We start from the raw sequence: 19,405 nt of genomic DNA, 5'->3' as shown, positions 1-19,405 counted from the left end.
GAGCAGTACCTTCATTTGTTGGCTAAGAGACGGTGTCTTTTTATTTGGAGAGGACTAAACCATTTATTTGTTCAACTTCTTTCTGTCTCCTATGCAGACAGGATGAAGAATCACGTGGTCTCCACACAGACTATTTCCAGATAACTTCCTGTATTATGACAGCATATGGAGTAGTTCAGGCTTCACAAAGACTATGGGCTCATTCAACTAGGGCTCAAGCGACATCAATAATATTTATCAATGATGTTTTGATATTGGACATCTGCACCTAGTCTCCTGTGTATGTACTTTTACCAAATGCTATGCTATTATGGTTCCATTTACATCAGATGCAAACTTTGGGAAGGCAGTTCTGCAGTTGTTCTTTAAATAGATTTTGAGACCACTTCCCATTGATATAGCTTGTGAATCACCTGAGTGGAATACTGCGACTGAACCAATCAAAGATGAAAAGATGGTTACCTACCTGGACGATAACTACTGTTCTTTGAGATATGGATGAGATGTGTATTCCATAACTCACCCATAGTGCTTTCTGTATAAGAGTCCCATCTCTTGATGCTCGGTGCGAAGGAACTGGGAGGATCGGGGTGACACTGCCCTTTAAATAACCAGGAGAGAGGCTACGGGTACTGCTAGGCAAAGTTCTTCAGCTTCTGTGTATGGGGCGTGCACACACCTGAGTGGAATAAGTGTCTGCACCCACATCTCAAACAGCTACTATACAGATAGCTGTCTTTTCTTTAGTAGCAGAACTCTGAAACCAGGAACTTTTTACACATGCCCTACACAGAGCATAGTATGATAGGGCCCAGATCAATGATAGGGGACTGTAAGTGCTATCATAATGCAAATAATAAACTTCTGGTCTACCATCAGAGGATAATTTCTGTCTATTGTAGACTTTGGTCAGATTTATATTCATACCAAGGGGAGAAACTGCATGACCGAGCCATTCAGTCCTCTGTTTCATGCTTTTTTTTTCTTGCCACTTTTTTACCATAGAAATAGTAACTTTTTAATTAGCATATTATAGACTTCTGTACGTCAAGATGTGTGGTTTATTTAAAATGTTATTGTACTAGATCTAAGTTTTACCTGTTTCATTAAGTTTCAAGAGCTTCATTGCAAATCTAAAACAATGGATTTAAACCTTTCTTTGTACTGCAGCCAAAATTGTTATTTTTTCCCCCCCATCACAGTCCTCTTCTCTCTACAGTGATCCTTTGGCAAGTACTAAGACCTACAGGGTTAGTACAGTATGGAAAAGCTTTTTGGCTAACTTTTGGTATGTTAATAATTTTTTTTAAATAAAAATAATTATGCTTTTCTTTATAGGTGTCTCCTACTGTAAACACGGGTTTGATAAGAAGTGCTAGTTTGGTTTGTATGAGTCCATTTGCATGGTTGCCTTAAACCTGCATTCAAATGACTGTGGTTTGAGCATACTGCGTATGCATTCCTGCTGTATTTTAAAATAAAGCTAAAGCTTGCATGACTCAGATAATGTGAAATGTATAGGAATATAGAAGATGTTCTGAAAGGTGATTTCCACAAGATTTTTTTTAAATTGGGCTTGCGGCTCATTTCTTTATCAAGAGAGGCTGGAATGCAGGAGGCTTTTTTCTGCTTGTGTTTTACTTTAGAAATATCAGGGATATCAAACGTCATCTGTTCTGGTTTTGCTAGGGAGTGTTAGGGATGTTAATTGCCAACTCTACCCTCTTAATTTAAGGAGCAATGCTGCTGCTTTTTTAACAAAACCTTTCTTTATCCAAAATGTTAATTAGTCATTGCAGTTAATGTATTCGTAAAAAGAAAATTTAAACCCTGATCATCTTCTTTTCCCAGTAGATTAACTTTCAGTTTTTGATCTTTTGATGTCACATTTCATTAGTTCTCTAGTGATTTTTTTCCCCCATCTTACTGCCTATATAAAGAATGAAATTCCAGTGTTAAAAGTGACACACAACCCCTGCGTTCGTTTTTGTTTTTTTTAACTTTTTCTTTAAGAAAACCCCCTCAGGCCTCCAATTTTGTTTCCTTTGCTGGCCGCCTTTAAATAATACATACAAAAAAAGTGTGTCTAAGTAATGTTAAATTGGTGAGACAACTTCAAACTGCTCTACCTTGTGGTGACTTTTTTATTTGGTGTTTCAGTTATTTATACAACACCTAGAACAAGAGGGCCTTAAGCTTCTTTGAGAATTTGGGACAATAAAAAGAATAACTAAAAGTCTTTAATTTGTTCCCGAAGCCACTAGCTCTGCATATGATACATGAGATCTTATCCTGATTTTGGATGCACATTTATCTCTTCCAACTATCACCTTGCAAAAAAAAAAAAAACTAACATGGTGATTTGACTGTGTGTTAACACAACTGGTGTACATTTAATCAGATTGTTATACCATTCAGTTCAGAGCAAAATGAGTCACTTTTAAATGTCACCTTAATCTTTCTCCCCATTCCTCCTCCTGCCAAAATATTCTTAATTGTTAATATAGGCTAATTATTAGCTTGCAAAATACTATGAAATTCCAAAGATAAAGGAAAACAAAATTGCTGTGCATCAAACTATTTCTTCTTCAGTCATTTTAATGATTTAATGGCACACAGTAAAGGATGACAGGTCCCAAATATGAAAGTCACTCTTCCTTTACTTGGCCCTGTCAACACTGGTTCTCCACTTGTGAGGTACTCCCTTCTCTTCATGTGTCATTATATAATGTCTGCATCTGTAACTTTCACTCTATGCATCTGAAGAAGTGGGGTTTTTACCCACGAAAGCTTATGCCCAAATAAATCTGTTAGTCTTTAAGGTGCCACCGGATTCCTTGTTGTTTTTGTGCATACCGACTAACACAGCTACCCTCTGATATTTGACACTCTTCCTTTACTATTTCCCTTGTTACTGCCACACAACCTAAAAATGAGTTTGCTTTAAAACTTTGTCTCCAGTACTGTCAAGCGGTTTTAAATGTCGGCACATATCTTAAGAGAAAAGCTCCTCTTCAGCATAATGTAAGCAGTATATGACCAGAACTCTGAAATTTTCCTTTTGTGATATAACCTCGCAGAAGGTCTGAGGATCAGAATACTGTTTAAGTTGTTTAGAGAGTTAGGCGCACAGTTGCCAACTTTCATGTGGTAAATAAGCACCCTGACTTTCACAATAAGCCAAAAATCAAGCTAATCCCATTTCAAAACAAGGCCAAAACAAGCCAATCCCTAAGAACCCCAACACTCTGTGACTAGATTCCCCCCGGTGTGCCGTCTGGGACTGTGGTGGGACCGCTGGGCACCCCTCACTATTTCCCCCCCACCCCCACCCCTGCTTGCCTGGAGCTGATTTAAAAAAAAAAAAAGCAACAAGTTACAATAAGCAACAAGCTGTAAGCCAAACAAGGAGAAAGCTATGTTGACAGGAGAAGCCCTCCCATTGACATAGCATGGTCTGCACAGGGGGATAGGTCAGTATAATGACGTCTGAGTGACATAGTACCCCGAACAATGTAGTTATATTGACCTAACCGCCCGTCTAGACAGTGCTGTTAACGTGAGCAGAGAGACAATTCTCGTGAATGAATTGTGAGAGTCATGATTTCTAAGGAAAAAATATCCTGACATTTGAGAGTTCTAGCTACAGATCATGAGTCAGGATTAATTTTAGTTAGAAGTAGCTGTACTGGCTGGAGCTATGGCCTGGAAGCTGACATGGGGAGGGGAGGGGTCTGTATTGATTGTGGGTTCTGAACAGATGGGGTGAGTGCTGAACTGATGGCAGTGGGGGTTAATGGGGGTCAGGGGCTGAACTGATGGGATGGTGGTGATGGGGCGAGGGAACTGAACTGAAGGGGAGCTGAATTGAGGGGAGTTGGGTGGAGACAGAACTGATGAGTGACTAGAGGAGTGGGCTGTAGTCCACGAAAGCTTATGCTCTAATAAATCTGTTAGTCTCTAAGGTGCCCCAAGTACTCCTGTTCTTTTAGAGGACAGGATTAATTGCTGGGCAGGAGATGGGCAGATGTGGGGGTGAGAGCTCCTGCAGCAGGGGCCAAAATCAACTTATCTAGTACATCTAGTGAGCAACACTAATTGTCACATGCACACACTCTGGGGATGGGCAGGGGCAGTTGAAAAATCAAGAGACTGACCTAAGAAAAACAATACAATCTTTTTAAAAAATCTCATGATTTTTGATCTCTTGAAGTTGTCATTGCAGTAACTCCTTGCTTAATGTTGTAGTTATGTTCCTGAAAAATGCGACTTTAAGCGAAACGATGTTAAGCGAATCCAGTTTCCCCATAAGAATTAATGTAAATGCGGGGTGGGAGGGGGGGTTTGGATCTAGGGAAACTTTTTTCACCGGACAAAAGACTTTATATATATTACACACACACACACACACACACACACACACACACACACACACACACACACACACACACACACACACACACACACACACACACACACTCTATAAGTTTTAAACAAACAATTTAAAGCTTCCTTTGTCCTGAGCCCTGTCATGTTGTCCCCCCGCTCTATGGAGATGGGGTAAGCGAGGGGCAGGAGCAGTGGGGAGGGGGACACCCTGACATTAGCCGCCCTCATCCCCCCCCTTTACACAGCAAGTAGGAGGCTCCCGGGAGCAGCTCCAAGGCAGAGGGCAGGAGCAGCACATGGCAGTGGGGGGAGCTGAACTGCTAGTAATTGATAGCCTGCTGGGCGGCTGCACAAGGAACTTAGGGGAGTGGGGGCTGCCAGTCCACCCTGGTTCCAAGCCCCCACCAGCTAGCTCCAACGGGCTGCTTTTTCTGCAAGCAGAGGACAAAGCAGGCAGCTGCCAAACAACTTTATAAGGGAGCATTGCACAGCTGCAATCTAATTGATCAGCAACATAACGTTAACCAGGATGACTTTAAGTGAGGAGTTACTGTACTGCAGGAGGGCTTCGTTTGTCAACATAGCTACCGCCTCTTGTGGAGGTGGATTATCTATGCCAATGGGAGAAGCCTTCTTGTAGGCATAGGTAGCATCTTCAGTGAAACACTCGTCTAGTTTTTGTTCAAGCTGAGTGAAATTCAAAAAGATAAACAGCTAAATAAGCTTAAATTACACTTTAAATTTTCAGTTTTGGTTAAACATAGTTACGGTTTAAAATACTATTTAAAAATAGCTTTAACAGAATAGTCATATTTCCTCTTAGAGAGAGAATTCCCTGCATGATGGGAGGAAATGATGCCAAAAGGAAATACAAGTTTGGCCCTACCCCCTTTCAAAAAGTACAGCCTTTGGTGGAAAATGCATGGAAACTGACTATCATAAGCATGAAATTGGATTACACAGGAGTAGAATTATTATCTTGTATGACTTGAGGATGTCACATTTTAATTACTTTGACACTAGATATAAACGATCCATTTCCTTTGTTTCCCAGGCATCATTGTGTGGCGATGGATTATATAGCTCATATAACTCTCACACTGTAAGTGTAATTAGGTTCTTTTCTGAAAACATTTGTGTTACTAATGTAAAGATGATTGAAAATTATAAAAACTTACTTCCTCATAATTTCTGTCTGTAGCCATCTGAATACAGTTATTCTTCAAGAGCAAGCTCAGCTCGAAGTAGTCCTGTGGTGAGCCCTCTTGCATGATTTTGTGGGGTTTTTTTTCTTACTTGACTAATTCTCAATAATTATCGTGAGCAGTTGCACTGTAGGTCACTCTAGTGATAAATACATGAACTGTAGATTTTTGTTTCTGCTTCAGAAAAATTAAATCAGCTGTAATAAAATTTAAAAAATGAGTATTTGCTCAAACAGTTCAACTGTAGAAGTTGCTGTACAAGGTTTTCCTTCCTTAAAAAACGGTTTAAAGTTGAAAATGAATGACATACTTTTTTTAAATCTTGAAAAAGAGTACATATATAGAACTCCATCACTGTTACCAGGTGTTACTTTAAAAAGTTCAGCTAGAAGCATGAAGACAGTGTTGCCAAATATAAACATTAGTATAATAGCTGGAGCAGGGGAGTGACAGAGTCATTACATTTCTATTGAAAGGGACATTTCATAAGGAAGAGAACTGTGGTGTGGCTTGGTGCCTGCATATTGTGAGAAGTAGATATCCCATTTCTCCGGTTTACCCGTATTTGAGGTTGAGAGAGCATTCCTATGCATCAGAAAGGAAATAGGCTGGTGACACCTTACACTTGTAAACTGGTAGCTGTCTTCTCAGAGGAAAAATGGAAGAGTTCATTGCCAGTGAGATCATAAACATTTCCCTATGAACCATTACAACTTTCAGTGGTGTATTTGATATGTTACAGCTTGATGTCCTAGAACATAATCTGACATAGTTTAGTACAGATTGGAATGAAATTGGGCTTGATGCAGGAAGATACAGTGTGTATTATCTGTTGCCTTTTGTAGATCACAGTTGCTAATATAAACAAATGCCTTGGCCTTTACAAAAATTACATCTAATATTTAACACTAAGGATTTCTTCCATAATTGAGGGTTGGCAAAAGGCTTCCAATTAAACCAAGCTTAAAACATAGCCACTAGAAAAAGTACTACTTCCTTTAATAGAACCGAGGGGGTAGGGGGTAAGAATCGTGTTGTTTGGTTTTTTGGCAGGTACTCAGATCATAGAATACCAGGGTTGGACGGGACCTCAGGAGGTCATATAGTCCAACCCCCTGCTCAAAGTAGGACCATTCCCCAACTAAATCATCCCAGACAGAGCTTCATCAAGCCTGACTTTAAAAACCTCTAAGGAAGGAGATTCCACCACATCCCTAGGTAACCCATTCCAGTGCTTCACCACCCTCCTAGTGAAAAAGTTTTTCCTAATATCCAACCTAAACCTCCCCCACTACAACTTGAGACCATTATTCCTTGTTTTGTCATCTGGTACCACTGAGAACAATCTAGATCCATCCTCTTTGGAATCCCCTTTCAGGTAGTTGAAAACAGCTATCAAATTCCCCCTCATTCTTCTCTTCTGCAGACTAAACAATCCCAGTTCCTTCAGCCTTTCCTCGTAAGTCCTGTGCTCTAGCCCCCTAATCATTTTCATTGCCCTCCGCTGGACTCTTTCCAATTCTTTCCACATCCTTCTTGTAGTGTGGGGCCCAAAACTGGACATAGTACTCTAGATGAGGCCTCACCAGTGCTGAATAGAGGGGAATGATCACATCCCTGGATCTGCTGGTAATGCCCCTACTTATACCAAAATGCCGTTAGCCTTCTTGGCAACAAGGGCACACAATTGACTCATCCAGCTTCTCATCCACTGTAACCCCTAGGTCCTTTTCTGCAGAACTGCTTCCTAGCCATTCAGTCCCTAGTCTGTAGCAGTGCATGGGATTCTTCCGTCCTAAGTGCAGGACTCTGCACTTGTCCTTGTTGAACCTCATCAGATTTCTTTTGGCCCAATCTTCTAATTTTGTCTAGGTCCCTCTGTATCCTATCCCTACCCTCCAGCGTATCTAACACTCCTCCCAGTTTAGTGTCATTTGCAAACTTGCTGAGGGTGCAGTCCACGCCATCCTCCAGATCATTAATGAAGATATTTAACAAAACCGGCCCCAGGACTGACACTTGAGGCACTCCGCTTGATACTGACTGCCAACTAGACATGGAGCCATTGATTGCTACCTGTTGAGCCCGACGATCTAGCCAGCTTTCTATCCACCTTATAGTCCATTCATCCACCCCATGCTTCTTTAACTTGTCGGCAAGAATACTGTGGGAGATTGTATCAAAGCTTTGCTAAAGTCAAGGAATAACACATCCACTGCTTTCCCTTCATCCACAGAGCCAGTTATCTCGTCATAGAAGGCAATTAGGTTAGTCAGGCATGACTTGCCCTTGGTGAATCCATGCTGATTGTTCCTGATCATTTTCCTCTCCTCTAAGTACATCAGAATTGATTCCTTCAGGACCTGCTCCATGATTTTTCCAGGGACTGAGGTGAGCCTGACTGGCCTGTAGTTCCCCAGATCCTCCTCCTTCCCTTTTTTAAAGATGGGCACTACATTAGTCTTTTTCCAGTCATCCGGGACCTCCCCTGATCGCCATGAGTTTTCAAAGATAATGGCTAATGGCTCTGCAATCACATCCGCTAACTCCTTTAGCACCCTCGGATGCAGCGCATCTGGCCTCATGGACTTGTGCTCGTCCAGTTTTCTAAATAGTTGTGAACCACTTCTTTCTCCACAGAGAGCTGGTCACCTCCTCCCCATGCTGTGCTGCCCAGTGCAGTAGTCTGGGAGCTGACCTTGTTCTTGAAGACAGAGGCAAAAAAAGCATTGAGTACATTAGCTTTTTCTACGTCCTCTGTCATTAGGTTGCCTCCCTCATTCAGTAAGGGGCCCACACTTTCCTTGACTTTCTTCTTGTTGCTAACATACCTGAAGAAACCCTACTTGTTACTCTTAACATCTCTTGCTAGTGCAACTCCAAGGGCGATTTGGCCTTCCTGATTGCACTCATGCATGCCTGAGCAATATTTTTATACTCCTCCCTGGTCATTTGTCCAATCTTTCACTTCTTGTAAGCTTCTATTTTGTTTAAGATCACTAAGGATTTCACTGTTTAGCCAAACTGGTCGCCTGCCATATTTACTATTCTTTCTACACATTGGGATGGTTTGTTCCTGCAACCTCAATAAGGATTCTTTAAAATACAGCCAGCTGTCCTGGACTCCTTTCCCCCTCATGTTATTCTCCCAGGGGATATTACCCATCAGTTCCCTGAGGGAGTCAGTCTGCTTTTCTGAAGTCCAGAGTCTGTATTTTGCTGCTCTCCTTTCTTCCTTGTCATTTCCTCCCAGGTTCCCATCCACTTTTGCTTCCCCTACTAATTCTTCCCTGTTTGTGAGCAGCAGGTCATGAAGAACTCTGCCCCTAGTTGGTTCCTCCAGCACTTGCTGAGAATAATGTGGTGACGAGGGCCATATAAATATCTAGACAAATGGTTGTTTGATTAAAATATGAAAGAAGTGTTATTGCCTTTATATCGTTAAGCAACTTTGCAGCTTCATACTATGTATCTTTGTGGTCCGGCATTGAAGATGTAGTTCTGAAACTGATGATATGACACTTATTTTAGGTAAGCCTTCTATATGGAGGATTGAAGTTTCACTGTAGTTCCTAGCTAGAGAAAAGATGGGATTAAGAGGAGAGAGAGTTTTTATTTAAAATAAAAACCATCTTCAATAGTAACTAGGAGGCTGAAAAATATAGATCAAGTAAATCTAAATTTTAATTTCAAGTTTACTACATTGTGAAACTTTTTTATAAAAATAAGTTAGCTATGGCATACTGAATTCTTAGAATAACTGCAAAATTCTGCTCAGTGGACTTTGTAGAGCAAAACCAAAAGCAGAATTTGGTTCATGTTTGTCATGCAGACTCAGGGCCTATCAATTTGGTTTTCTTTGAGTGTTTTTCTGAGTATTAGTCCGTTCTATTTTATTTGCCCATGCACCCCCCAAAATTGTCCATTTAAACAACAGCAACAGCCAAAAAACCCCCACAAGTATGTCTCTGGCTAGCAAGACTTCCAATTCCTGGCAAAACAACTCATGGTGAAATTCAAAAGTGACATGCAAAGGATCTGGGAGACAGAAAAGGATTTATATCCTTGTGTTGTTTTACTATATATATAAAGCTAGAAGTCGAGTAGCTTTGTTTTGGATTTTTAAAAAATGTTTTTTCTGATTACTTTGTAAGTTAGAAATATTTAATTTCAAGTCTGACATCTGTGACTTGGTTGGAAGACCTGCTGCTGTTTTCAGCATGTGTTTGTGATGCTCTTACCAGTCGTCATTGACACTTCCAGGGTAGACAACACCTACCTTTCTATTTTAAAATAAGTAAAATAAAAAAACATTTGGACCCCGTTTGTCCATCAGAGAGAAGCAAAAAAAGGCAGTAAGCTGAATTTTTTCTTTTTCTTTGCAGGTCACCATTAAAATTGGAACACTCATTTTTGCTCTCATTGTCAGCTTCATGTACTGTACCCCATTATGTTTGAGGCTGGGAGAGTAATATGTTTGTTAAATCTATAAAAGTGATTTTTTTTTGCATCCATTGATTTTGTTTTTGAGAATTATCTGGTAGGTGAATGTAGAGAACATATCTAATAGTCCAGCCTTTTGACTTAATTGTACTCCTTTTCAAAAATAGTTTTATGTTTAGCAGTTTTATTTGCCTACCTACAAGTCTTTCACTTTTCATGCCAGTATGAAACTTTCATTTTCTTATTTTCAGATTTTGCTATCCTTTAGAATTTAATGGTTACAAACCTAATTTCCTATTTGAGTGCTTGTTCATGTCAATTCCTGTCAGGTGTGTGCACGCGTGCATGCCTGCACGGCAGCCGGAAGATTTTTCCCCTAACAGTATCCATCGGGTCGGTCCCACCACCCCCTGGAGTGGCACCATCATGGTGCTGAAAATAGGGCCCTGCCGACCCTTAGTTCCTTCTTACCGCCAGTGATGGTTAGCTGGAACTTCCCCTTGCTCTTGTCGTGACAAGCACATTTGTCAGTCTATATATAGTTATTAATTAGATTTTGTAGTTGGTGTTAAGTAGTTAGTAGGTACTTTACTTAGGCCTGGTCTACGCTGGAGGGCGCAGGGGGCGGGATCAATCTAAGTTACACAACTTCAGCTACGAAATCGACATACTTAAATCGACTTACTGTGGTGTCTTTACTGCGGTGAGTCGACTGCTGCCGCTCCCTCGTCGACTCTGCCTGCGCTTCTCGCAGAGCTGGAGTACAGGAGTTGACAGGAGAGCGCTCGGGGATCGATCGCTGCCCACCGATCCAGCTGGTAGTGAAGACATACCCTTAGTTCTTAAGTTTCCTTTGGAGGGGTTTCCCCTACAGTTCTATCCCAGCACTAGGGGATGCTGTGGTCTCCTGATTTCAAAGCCTGTGAGGTCTGCAACAAGTGTATGCTCAGAAGCGATCCTCATACTTTGTGTTTGACGTGTCTGTGGGAGAGCCATCAAAAGGGTCACTGTAGGATCTGCAGGGGGGTTCGCCCCAGGATGCTGAAAGATAGAGATCAGTGCCTGAAGATCCTACTAATGGAAGCGGCACTCTGGCCCCAGTCCAACCCCGGGTCAGTGGACCTGGCGCCGTGTACCTTCTCCTCGGTACGCAGAGCCCCGGCACCGTCGGCACAGAGATTGGTGCTGAGTAAAGACAAGGACTCTCAGCACCGTCATGGCTCCACTCGCGGCTCACGTGCCGTAAGCAGGCACCAGTCTTAATCACCGGTGCCGCAGAAGAAGAGCAGGCCAGATAGGGGTTGTTCCCGCACCCCGGCTAGACCCAAGGAGCTGGCCATTGTGAGACCTAAGTCGGGCCACACTACTTCGGCCCCACTGCCAGAGATGGTCGCGTTGACTCCTGCCCCCGTGGAAGGGCAGTCAGATCCGAAGCCTTCTTGCTCGCCAAGGCTGAACCGACAACTACATCTCCCGTCGACCCCGGATGTGTTTGAGGCAGCCCGGGACCTGCTCCAGCTTATGGCACCGTTCTCCCTGCTGAGACGGGATAGGTCACCGGCACCGGTTGCTCCCTTGGCACTGTCAAGGGGAAAGCCCGCAATTATGTCCCGGCAGTCTCCATCCCCGGTGCACCGCTCCGCAGCGCCAGTACAGGGTCAGCAGCCTTGTTGGTCCCTGAGCCCTCGACGCGGACCCTCCATTCCTCGAAATACCACTCCTCCGTGCTCCTCCTTTTTGGACACCTCGGAGTCAGTCGGCCTCCTATCGATCTCGTAGGAGCAGAAGTAGACGGTCCAGGTCATCACGAGACCAGCACCCTTACCCAGCACCATGGCCTATGCAGTGGCAGCCCCTGGCACAGTGGCCCTTTTGGACTTCCTGGGCCTTTCACCAAGGCCAAGGGTGGAGCCAACGGTCACATTCCAGGGCGGCATCGGTGCCTCAGCCACTTTCGTACTCCCTCCGGCACCATCAGCATTGACAGGATTGGGGGTAGCTCCGTCGCGCCTTGCCGTCACAATCCCAACCCCTACGCCAGCCTCAGTGGTATCAGCTCAGACGACCTCTGCACCGATAGCCCCAACACCATTGGTTCCGGCTTCGACAACTTCGGCACCGGCAGCCTCAGCACCAACACATACAACTGCAGCACTGAGGGGCACTGCACTCTGTCGGCTCCAGCCCAGGATCCCCAAGTGCCTCAGGACCCCTTGGGCGTGGAGGGAAGAGAGCAGCCACTCCTTGAGGGGGTCTCTTCCTTTCCCTCTTCGGGTGAAGCGCTGGCGGGCACTTCGGTATCCCCGGCTCTGCAGGACAATAGGGTCCTACAGCAATTGCTGAAAAGGGATGCCCAGGGCCTGGGCATTCAGGCAGAGGAGGTAGTGGAGGATGCAGATCCAATGGTGGATATCCTTATCTCCTCCAGACTGGCATGTATTGCCCTACCCTTCATAAAGACCATTGCTGACACCACAAAAACCGTGTGGCAGACCCCAGGTTCGTTGCCCTCTACGGCTAAGCGCAATGAAAGACACTATTTTGTGCCATCCACGGGCTACAAGCACTTTTGTATACCCATCCTCCACCAGATTTTCTGGTCATGAACGCTGCTAACCAACATGAGCACCAGGGCTACCAAACCCCCTCCCCAAAGAATCGGGAGCCGAAACGACTCAGCCTTTTTGGGAAAAAGGTCTACTCCACTGGTGGCTTGCAGCTCCGCATTTCTAATCAGCAGGCCATTGTCAGCAGCTACTGCTACAATACATATGGGGCAATGGCAGAGTTTGCAGAACTGCAGCCGTATGACTCCCGTGCCAAATTCTTGGCCCTGGTTGAGGAGGGCAAGCTTATTTCTCGAGTTTCACTGCAGGCCGCTTTGAGCGGGGCTGATGTAGCCACTCGAGTGATGGCTACCAGGGTTGCCATGAGAAGGGGTTCCTGGCTCCAGGTCTCAGGTCTGCCATACGAGGTCCAGCAGGTGAGCAACCAACACTACCGGTTTGTGGTGAGCAACAAATGCTACCTGTTCAGTCCTCCCATTCAACCTGTCAGCAGTGCCGCGTATGTTTACCAAGTGTATGGCAGTCGTGGTCACATTCCTATGCAGGTGCCAGGTACAAGTGTTCCCGTACCTCGATGACTGGCTGATCAAGGGCTGGTCCAGGGCTCAAGTAGAGGCACAAGTCAACTTCATAAGAACGATGTTCGACGAACTGGGCCTTCTCCTGAACATGAGGAAATCAACTCTGTCCCCTGTCCAGTGGATAGAGTTCAAAGGGGCGGTACTGGACTTGACACAGGCCAGGGCATACCTCCCAGAAGCGAGGTATCGGGCCCTAGGTGACATCATTTGAAGTCTCAGGTAGTTTCTCACCGTCGCAGCAAGGAATTGCCTGAAACGTCTAGAACACATGGCCTCTTGTACCTGTGGTGCAACACACCAGGCTCATACTCCAGCCTCTCCAATCATGGCTAGCCTCGGTGTATTGGCCGGCTCGGGACAGTTTGGACAGGGTTGTGTCTCTGCCTTGCCCAGTCCTCAACTCCCTCCAGTGGTGGCTGGACCCGCAGGTAGTGTGTGCAGGGGTTCCCTTCACCGGTCCTCAGCCATCCCACTCACTAGTGATGGACGCATCAGCTTTGGGCTGGGGAGCACATCTGGGAGACCTCAAGACACAAGGCCTCTGGTTTTAGGTGGAACTCACTCTCCACATCAATATCAGAGAGCGGTGTGCCTGGCATGCCAGACTTTCCGAGACCACTTGACAGGGAGATGTGTATCAGTTATGACTGATAACACCAGGTGATGTTCTATATCAACAAACAGGAAGGTGCATGCTCCTCTCCCCTGTGCCAGGAAGCCCTCATGCTGTGGGACATTTGTGTAGCTCATTCGATACACCTGAAAGCATCGTACCTCCTGGGAGTACAGAACAAGTTGGCGGACGGTCTCAGCAGGTCATTTCATGGCTACAAGTGGTCCCTATGCCCGGATGTCGCAAACTCCATCTTCCAACGGTGGGGCTTTCCCTAAATGTACCTGTTTGCCGCATGATGCAACAGGAAGTGCCAGCAATTTTGCTCCTTCCTGAATCTCAGCCTGGATTCCATCGTGGATGTGTTCCTCCTCCTATGGGGAGGCCGTCTCCTCTATGCATTCCCACCCATCCCTCTCATTCACAAGGTGCTTCTCAAGATACAGAGGGAAAAGGCTTCAGTGATATTGATAGCTCCAGCCTGGTCCCGCCAACAATGGTACAATTTCTCGTGGAAATGTCCATGGACGCCCCAGGCATCTTGCTGCTCCTCCCAGACTTAATAACTCAGGATCACTGCTGTCTCCCGCACCTGAACCTCGAGTCGTTGCACCTCACGGCATGGAAGCTCCATGACTGAACCCCCTGGAGCTCTCCTGCTTGGACCCGGTTAGACAAGTCCTCCTTGGCAGTAGGAAACCCTCCACCAGGGCTACCTACTTTGCCAAGTGGAAGAGATTCTCAATCTGGTCAGCACAGCACCATTTGTGCCTGACGCTTGCCTCTATACCACTCATACTGGACTGCCTTTTCCATCTCAAGCAGCAGGAACTGTCCGTGTCCTCAATAAGGGTTCACTTGGCTTCTGTCTCTGCCTTCCATCCAGGCGCAGAGGTCCGGTCGATCTTTGCCAACCCTATGATCAGCTGTTTTCTGAAAGGTATCAACAGGTTATATCCGCACGTTCAATAACCAGCTCTGACCTGGGACCTCAATCTGGTCCTTTCCAAATAGGTGGGTCCACCCGGCAGGCCAGAGATGATGTGGCCTTTGTTAGAGCAGTGCTCCTGTCAGTGGACAACTCCGACTCCACCTCTTGAACTTAGCCTTGGGAGTCACCTGATTGGAATTGACATGAACAAGCACTTGAAGAAAAAACAGTTACTCACCTTCTCGTAACTGTTATTCTTTGAGATGTGTTGTTCATGTCCATTCCAATACCCTGCCTCCTACCCCTCTGTCAAAGTACCCGGCAAGAAGGAATTAATGGGGTGGTGGGTCAGTAGGGCCCTATGTTGAGTGCCATGATGGCGCCACTCCAGGGGGCGCCTGGACCAACCCAACGGATACTTCTAGGGGAAAAATCTTCCAGCTGCCATGCATGCACGCGCACACACACACACACACACACACGATTAAAATGGACATGAACAACACATTTCGAAGAACATTTCGAAGAACAACAGTTACGAGAAGGTAACTTTTTTCTTTAAATTTGTGTTTTATGTACTGTGTGTGCCTCATTCACTGATATTCTGTGAATTACTTATTTCAAGATAGAAATTGTTTGGACTGCAGTCAATCAGCTGTAAATACATGCATTTTAATCTTTGTAGTTTACAGACAATGAAACAGGAAGTACCACATCCTCTAATCGTGCCATCCGAGGGCGGAGTGATAGCATGGTGAGCCAGGTTGCATGCAATTGTCTGATGCTTTTGGTGGCATCTTAACTTTTTTTAAGATCCCTAATTATTTTATTTATTATAGCACATACTGTTCCACAGATATGAAGGGCTGCTTGTGAGAGAAGGAAAGTAGACACCCCTATTCACTTACAACTTGTGTGCACCCATTGGTTGTTTGCACACTGAGTCGTGTTTTCTTGGAATCCATTACATTACTTGGGCAGAGTTGTATGACGTCTCTATATATGTCTTATAATGCAGCTCAAATAAGACAGCTGACCTTATTTGTACTGGGTGAATGTTTTTGAATTGCTTTTTCAGCTAATTCAATTTTTAAAGAAACATAATTATAGGCAGAACTGGTAGCGCCACCTATATTTGAGGTTGCCAAACGTTACTTCCCATTATAAGACCCTGTTTTCAATTGCTTATAACTTTGCCAAATTTTAACTTTTCTGGCTGAAATTTTCCATGCCAGATATCTGCATCTGGCTGAATATTTTTTGAAAATTTCAGCCAAACTGGTTCAGCTGTTTCAGACAATGAGATTAGGGGGAAATGCATGGTTTTACCAGATTAAAAAAAAAAAGTTTTGTTGAGAAGCTCTAGAACTGGGGTGGACAAAATACAGCCCAGGGGCCGGATCTGACCCATCTAACATTTCTGTCCAGTCCGCCATGACTAACATTTCTGTCCAGACTCCTCTGCGATCTCCGAGTCCGGGCCGTTAAAAGTCCCGTGGTGCAGTGGGATGCTCAGGAAGGCTGGCTGCCTGCCTGCCATGGCCCCACGCCGCTCCTGGAGGCAACTGGCTGTTGCTGGCACGCCTCTGTGCACTGCTCCCGCCCCCAGCACTGTCCCCATAGCTCCCATTGGCCGGAAACCGTGCCAGCAGCAGCCAGCCACAGCCGCTTTGGGAGCAGCGTGCATAGGCAGCGAGTTCTATACCCACATGGTGCTCAGGTGCCAGCAATATTCAGAGCCAGGGGCCCAGCTCCACCAATATTTGGGGCTGGTGGGGGGGGGGGGGGGAGACTCAGTCCCACCTGCAGCCTCCCCGCGCCTCCACCGAATGTCCCCCGGCACCAATTTGCTGCCCCCGCTCGCCTTTCCCGCAGAGAGTCACTGACTGTTTCTTCCCTGTGCAGCTCCATGTTGCCTCCCTGCAGCAACTGCTGCTGCAGGGTCCTAGTGCCCCCCATCTCCACTGCCAGGGCAGACTGACTCTGAGCCTGCCCTTCCCCCTCAGACCCTTCCCTTTTCTGGCAGGACCCTCTGGCAGCACAGAGCCTCCCTGCCTGCAGTCACCGCTCCTGCCCCATGCTGGGCAAGGAGGCAGCCCCATCCCTCACCCCCCAGTGAGGCTACAGTCAGTGGCAACAGCAGGGGAGGAGGCACATGCAGAACTCCACGGCACCCACTACGGGGGAGGCGAGGGAGATTCCTGAACCTGAGAGGGGCCCTAGGAGCACGTGCAGTGACAGTGTGCTGCTGGGGGGGCAGGAAAGAGGGGCTTCTCCCCCAAAGCTTGCTGCTGCCGGCAGGAAAAGGGCTGGGAGTCGTCCTCTCTGGCCCCTGTCCCGGAGCAGCCTGCCTGCACCCCAAACTCATCCCCAGCCCTGCCCCACTCCAGAGCCCACACCCCCAGTCAGAGTTTTCATCCCCCCTCCATACCCTGAACCCTCTACCCTAGCCCTGAGCCCCTCCAGTACCCCAAACACCTTATCCTCAGTCCTAGCTAGAGCCCTCATCCCCCCCATACACCCTAACCCTCTGCCCAAGCCCTGAGCCTCTCCAGCACCCCAAACACCTTTGTCAAGGTTCCTTTCCCACTGTGAACTCTAGGGTACAGATGTGGGGTCCCGCATGAACCTCCCTAAGCTTATTTCTACCAGCTTAGGTTAAAACCTAGTACTCCTCTGCCACCACCAAGTGCTTTAACAAGAAACAGGGAAAGGTTCACTTGGAGTTCCTCTTCCCGCAAAATAGCCCCCCAAGCCCTTAAACCCCTTTTCCTGGGTAGGCTTGATAATCCGCTCGCCAATTAGTCCTGGTGAATACAGATCCAAACCCTTGGATCTTAAAACAATGAAAAATCAATCAGGTTCTTAAAAGAAGAATTTTATTAAAAGAAAAGGTAAAAAATCATCTCTGTAAAATCAGGATGGAAAATAACTTTACAGGGTAATCAGATTTAAAGAGCCCAGAGGAACTCCCTTTAGCCTTAGGTTCAAAGTTACAGCAAACAGAGGTAAACCCTCTAGCAAAAGGAACATTTACAAGTTGAGAAAACAAAGATAAAACTAACACGCCTTGCCTGGCTGTTACTTACAAGTTTGAAATATGAGAGACTTGTGCAGAAAGATTTGGAGAACATGGATTGATGTCCGGTCCCTCTTAGTTCCAAGAGCGAACCCACGCTAAAAAACCCACACAAACCAAAGACTTCCTCCCTCGCCCCCAAGATTTGAAAGTATCTCTTGTCCCCTTATTGTCCTTTGGGTCAGGTGTCAGCCAGGTTACCTGAGCTGCTTAACCCTTTATAGGTAAAAGGATTTTGGTGCCTCTGGCCAGGAGGGATTTTATAGTATTGTATACAGGAGGGTTCTTACCCTGCCCTTTCTAGTTATGACAACCCTATCCCCAGTCCCAGCCAGAGCCCTCATGCCCCCCCTTCTACTGTCACTCAGAGCCCCTCCCACACCCCAAACCCCCATTGCCAGCCCCAGACAGAGTCCTCACCTCTTACACCCCTACTCTCGCCCTGAGCCCCCCACACTCCAAACCCCTCATCTACAGCCACAGCCCTCACCCCTGTACCCCATCCCTCTGCACCCCTCCCATCCCCAAACTCCCTCCCAGAGCCTTCACCCCAATCCCCTGCCCCAGCGTAGGGCCTGTACCCCAGACCTCCTCCCTCACCCAAATTCCCTCCCAGAGCCTTGGGCAGGTGGGGGGCAGAGTTTGGGCAGGGGCGGGTTCTGGGCACCACCAAAATTTCTATAAACATGCCACCCCTGGCAGCGTGGGGCCCCAGCATGCAGGCAGCCTGCCTGAGCCCTGCTGCGCCACCAGCAGGGAGCCCCTGTGGTAAGCACCTCCCGTCCAGAGCCTGCACCTCGCATCCCCTGCCCCAGCCCAGAGCTCCCTCCTGCACCCAAACTCCCTCCCAGACCCTGCACTCCCCCATTAATATAGTAGAAATATGCGGCCTGTGAAGACTTAGCAAAATTCGTGGAGTGGCCTCCCTGCGAAAATTATTGCCTACCCCTGCTCTAGAACCTCCATGTTTTGGAGTAGGGATTTGAAATTTGGCAGAGGATGGCTTTTGTAACAAAAAAATGTCTTTTTCTGTTCCTATGAAAAGCCACCAAAAATTGGCCAAGTCATAATCCTTTGGAAAAAATCCCAGTTCACATATACTCAGTAGAGACTTGTTACAATGAAGCAGATAAATTCTCAGAAGAGTCCATCTGTACTGACCATGCTACAGCACAAGGCTGCAGGGAATGAGCAGCACTTTCTGTGCCACTGTTGCTCTGGCTGTTTTGGTCTACTGTGATGATGGATACAGGAAGAGAAAGCAGGAAGACTGTCTCTCCTGTATTCTCAATGCTCATGCTGCTAAACCCGGGCAGCGTGAAGGAAGAAGTGAGCCAACTTGAATATGGTGAGGGGACATGAAGAAGAGTCACACCAGAGGAGACAGTAGATTGTGGTAACAAGCCTCAGAGTGGGACAAGACAAGGCAGTGGGACAAGACAAGACACAGCTGGGTTCTGTGGAGATAGGTTGGGTGAGGAGCTGAGATATAGGAAAGACTGGGACTTTTGGAGGAGCCCAGATGAGGAGACTGGGACTGGCTAGACAAGGAGATTGGGAATCTGAGGGTGAGACTGAAATTGGATAAAGGAGCCCA

At 46.2% G+C, this 19,405-nt stretch overlaps 1 protein-coding gene across 41 annotated transcripts in view; it reads left to right on the top strand.

Moving 5' to 3' along the window:
- LRRFIP2 (LRR binding FLII interacting protein 2) overlaps window positions 1-19,405 on the top strand; it is a 129,543-nt gene that overhangs the window by 56,438 nt on the left and 53,700 nt on the right. For 12 of the 41 annotated variants that reach the window (XM_065583710.1, XM_065583706.1, XM_065583716.1 and 9 more), the window contains 5 exons: window positions 1,203-1,250; window positions 1,339-1,383; window positions 5,444-5,491; window positions 5,591-5,644; window positions 15,415-15,483. The exons of 7 other annotated variants lie outside the window; for them this stretch is intronic. In XM_065583710.1, coding sequence (XP_065439782.1) covers window positions 1,203-1,250; window positions 1,339-1,383; window positions 5,444-5,491; window positions 5,591-5,644; window positions 15,415-15,483 — 264 coding nt within the window. The remainder of the gene's footprint in view (window positions 1-1,202; window positions 1,251-1,338; window positions 1,384-5,443; window positions 5,492-5,590; window positions 5,645-15,414; window positions 15,484-19,405) is intronic. 22 more of the 41 variants (XM_042860314.2, XM_042860310.2, XM_065583721.1 and 19 more) reach the window with 10 other exon arrangements.

The sequence above is a fragment of the Chrysemys picta genome, chromosome 2 (genome assembly GCF_011386835.1).
Source record: "Chrysemys picta bellii isolate R12L10 chromosome 2, ASM1138683v2, whole genome shotgun sequence".
Classification (NCBI taxonomy): domain Eukaryota; kingdom Metazoa; phylum Chordata; order Testudines; family Emydidae; genus Chrysemys; species Chrysemys picta.
This window is presented reverse-complemented; position numbering and strand designations above follow the sequence as displayed.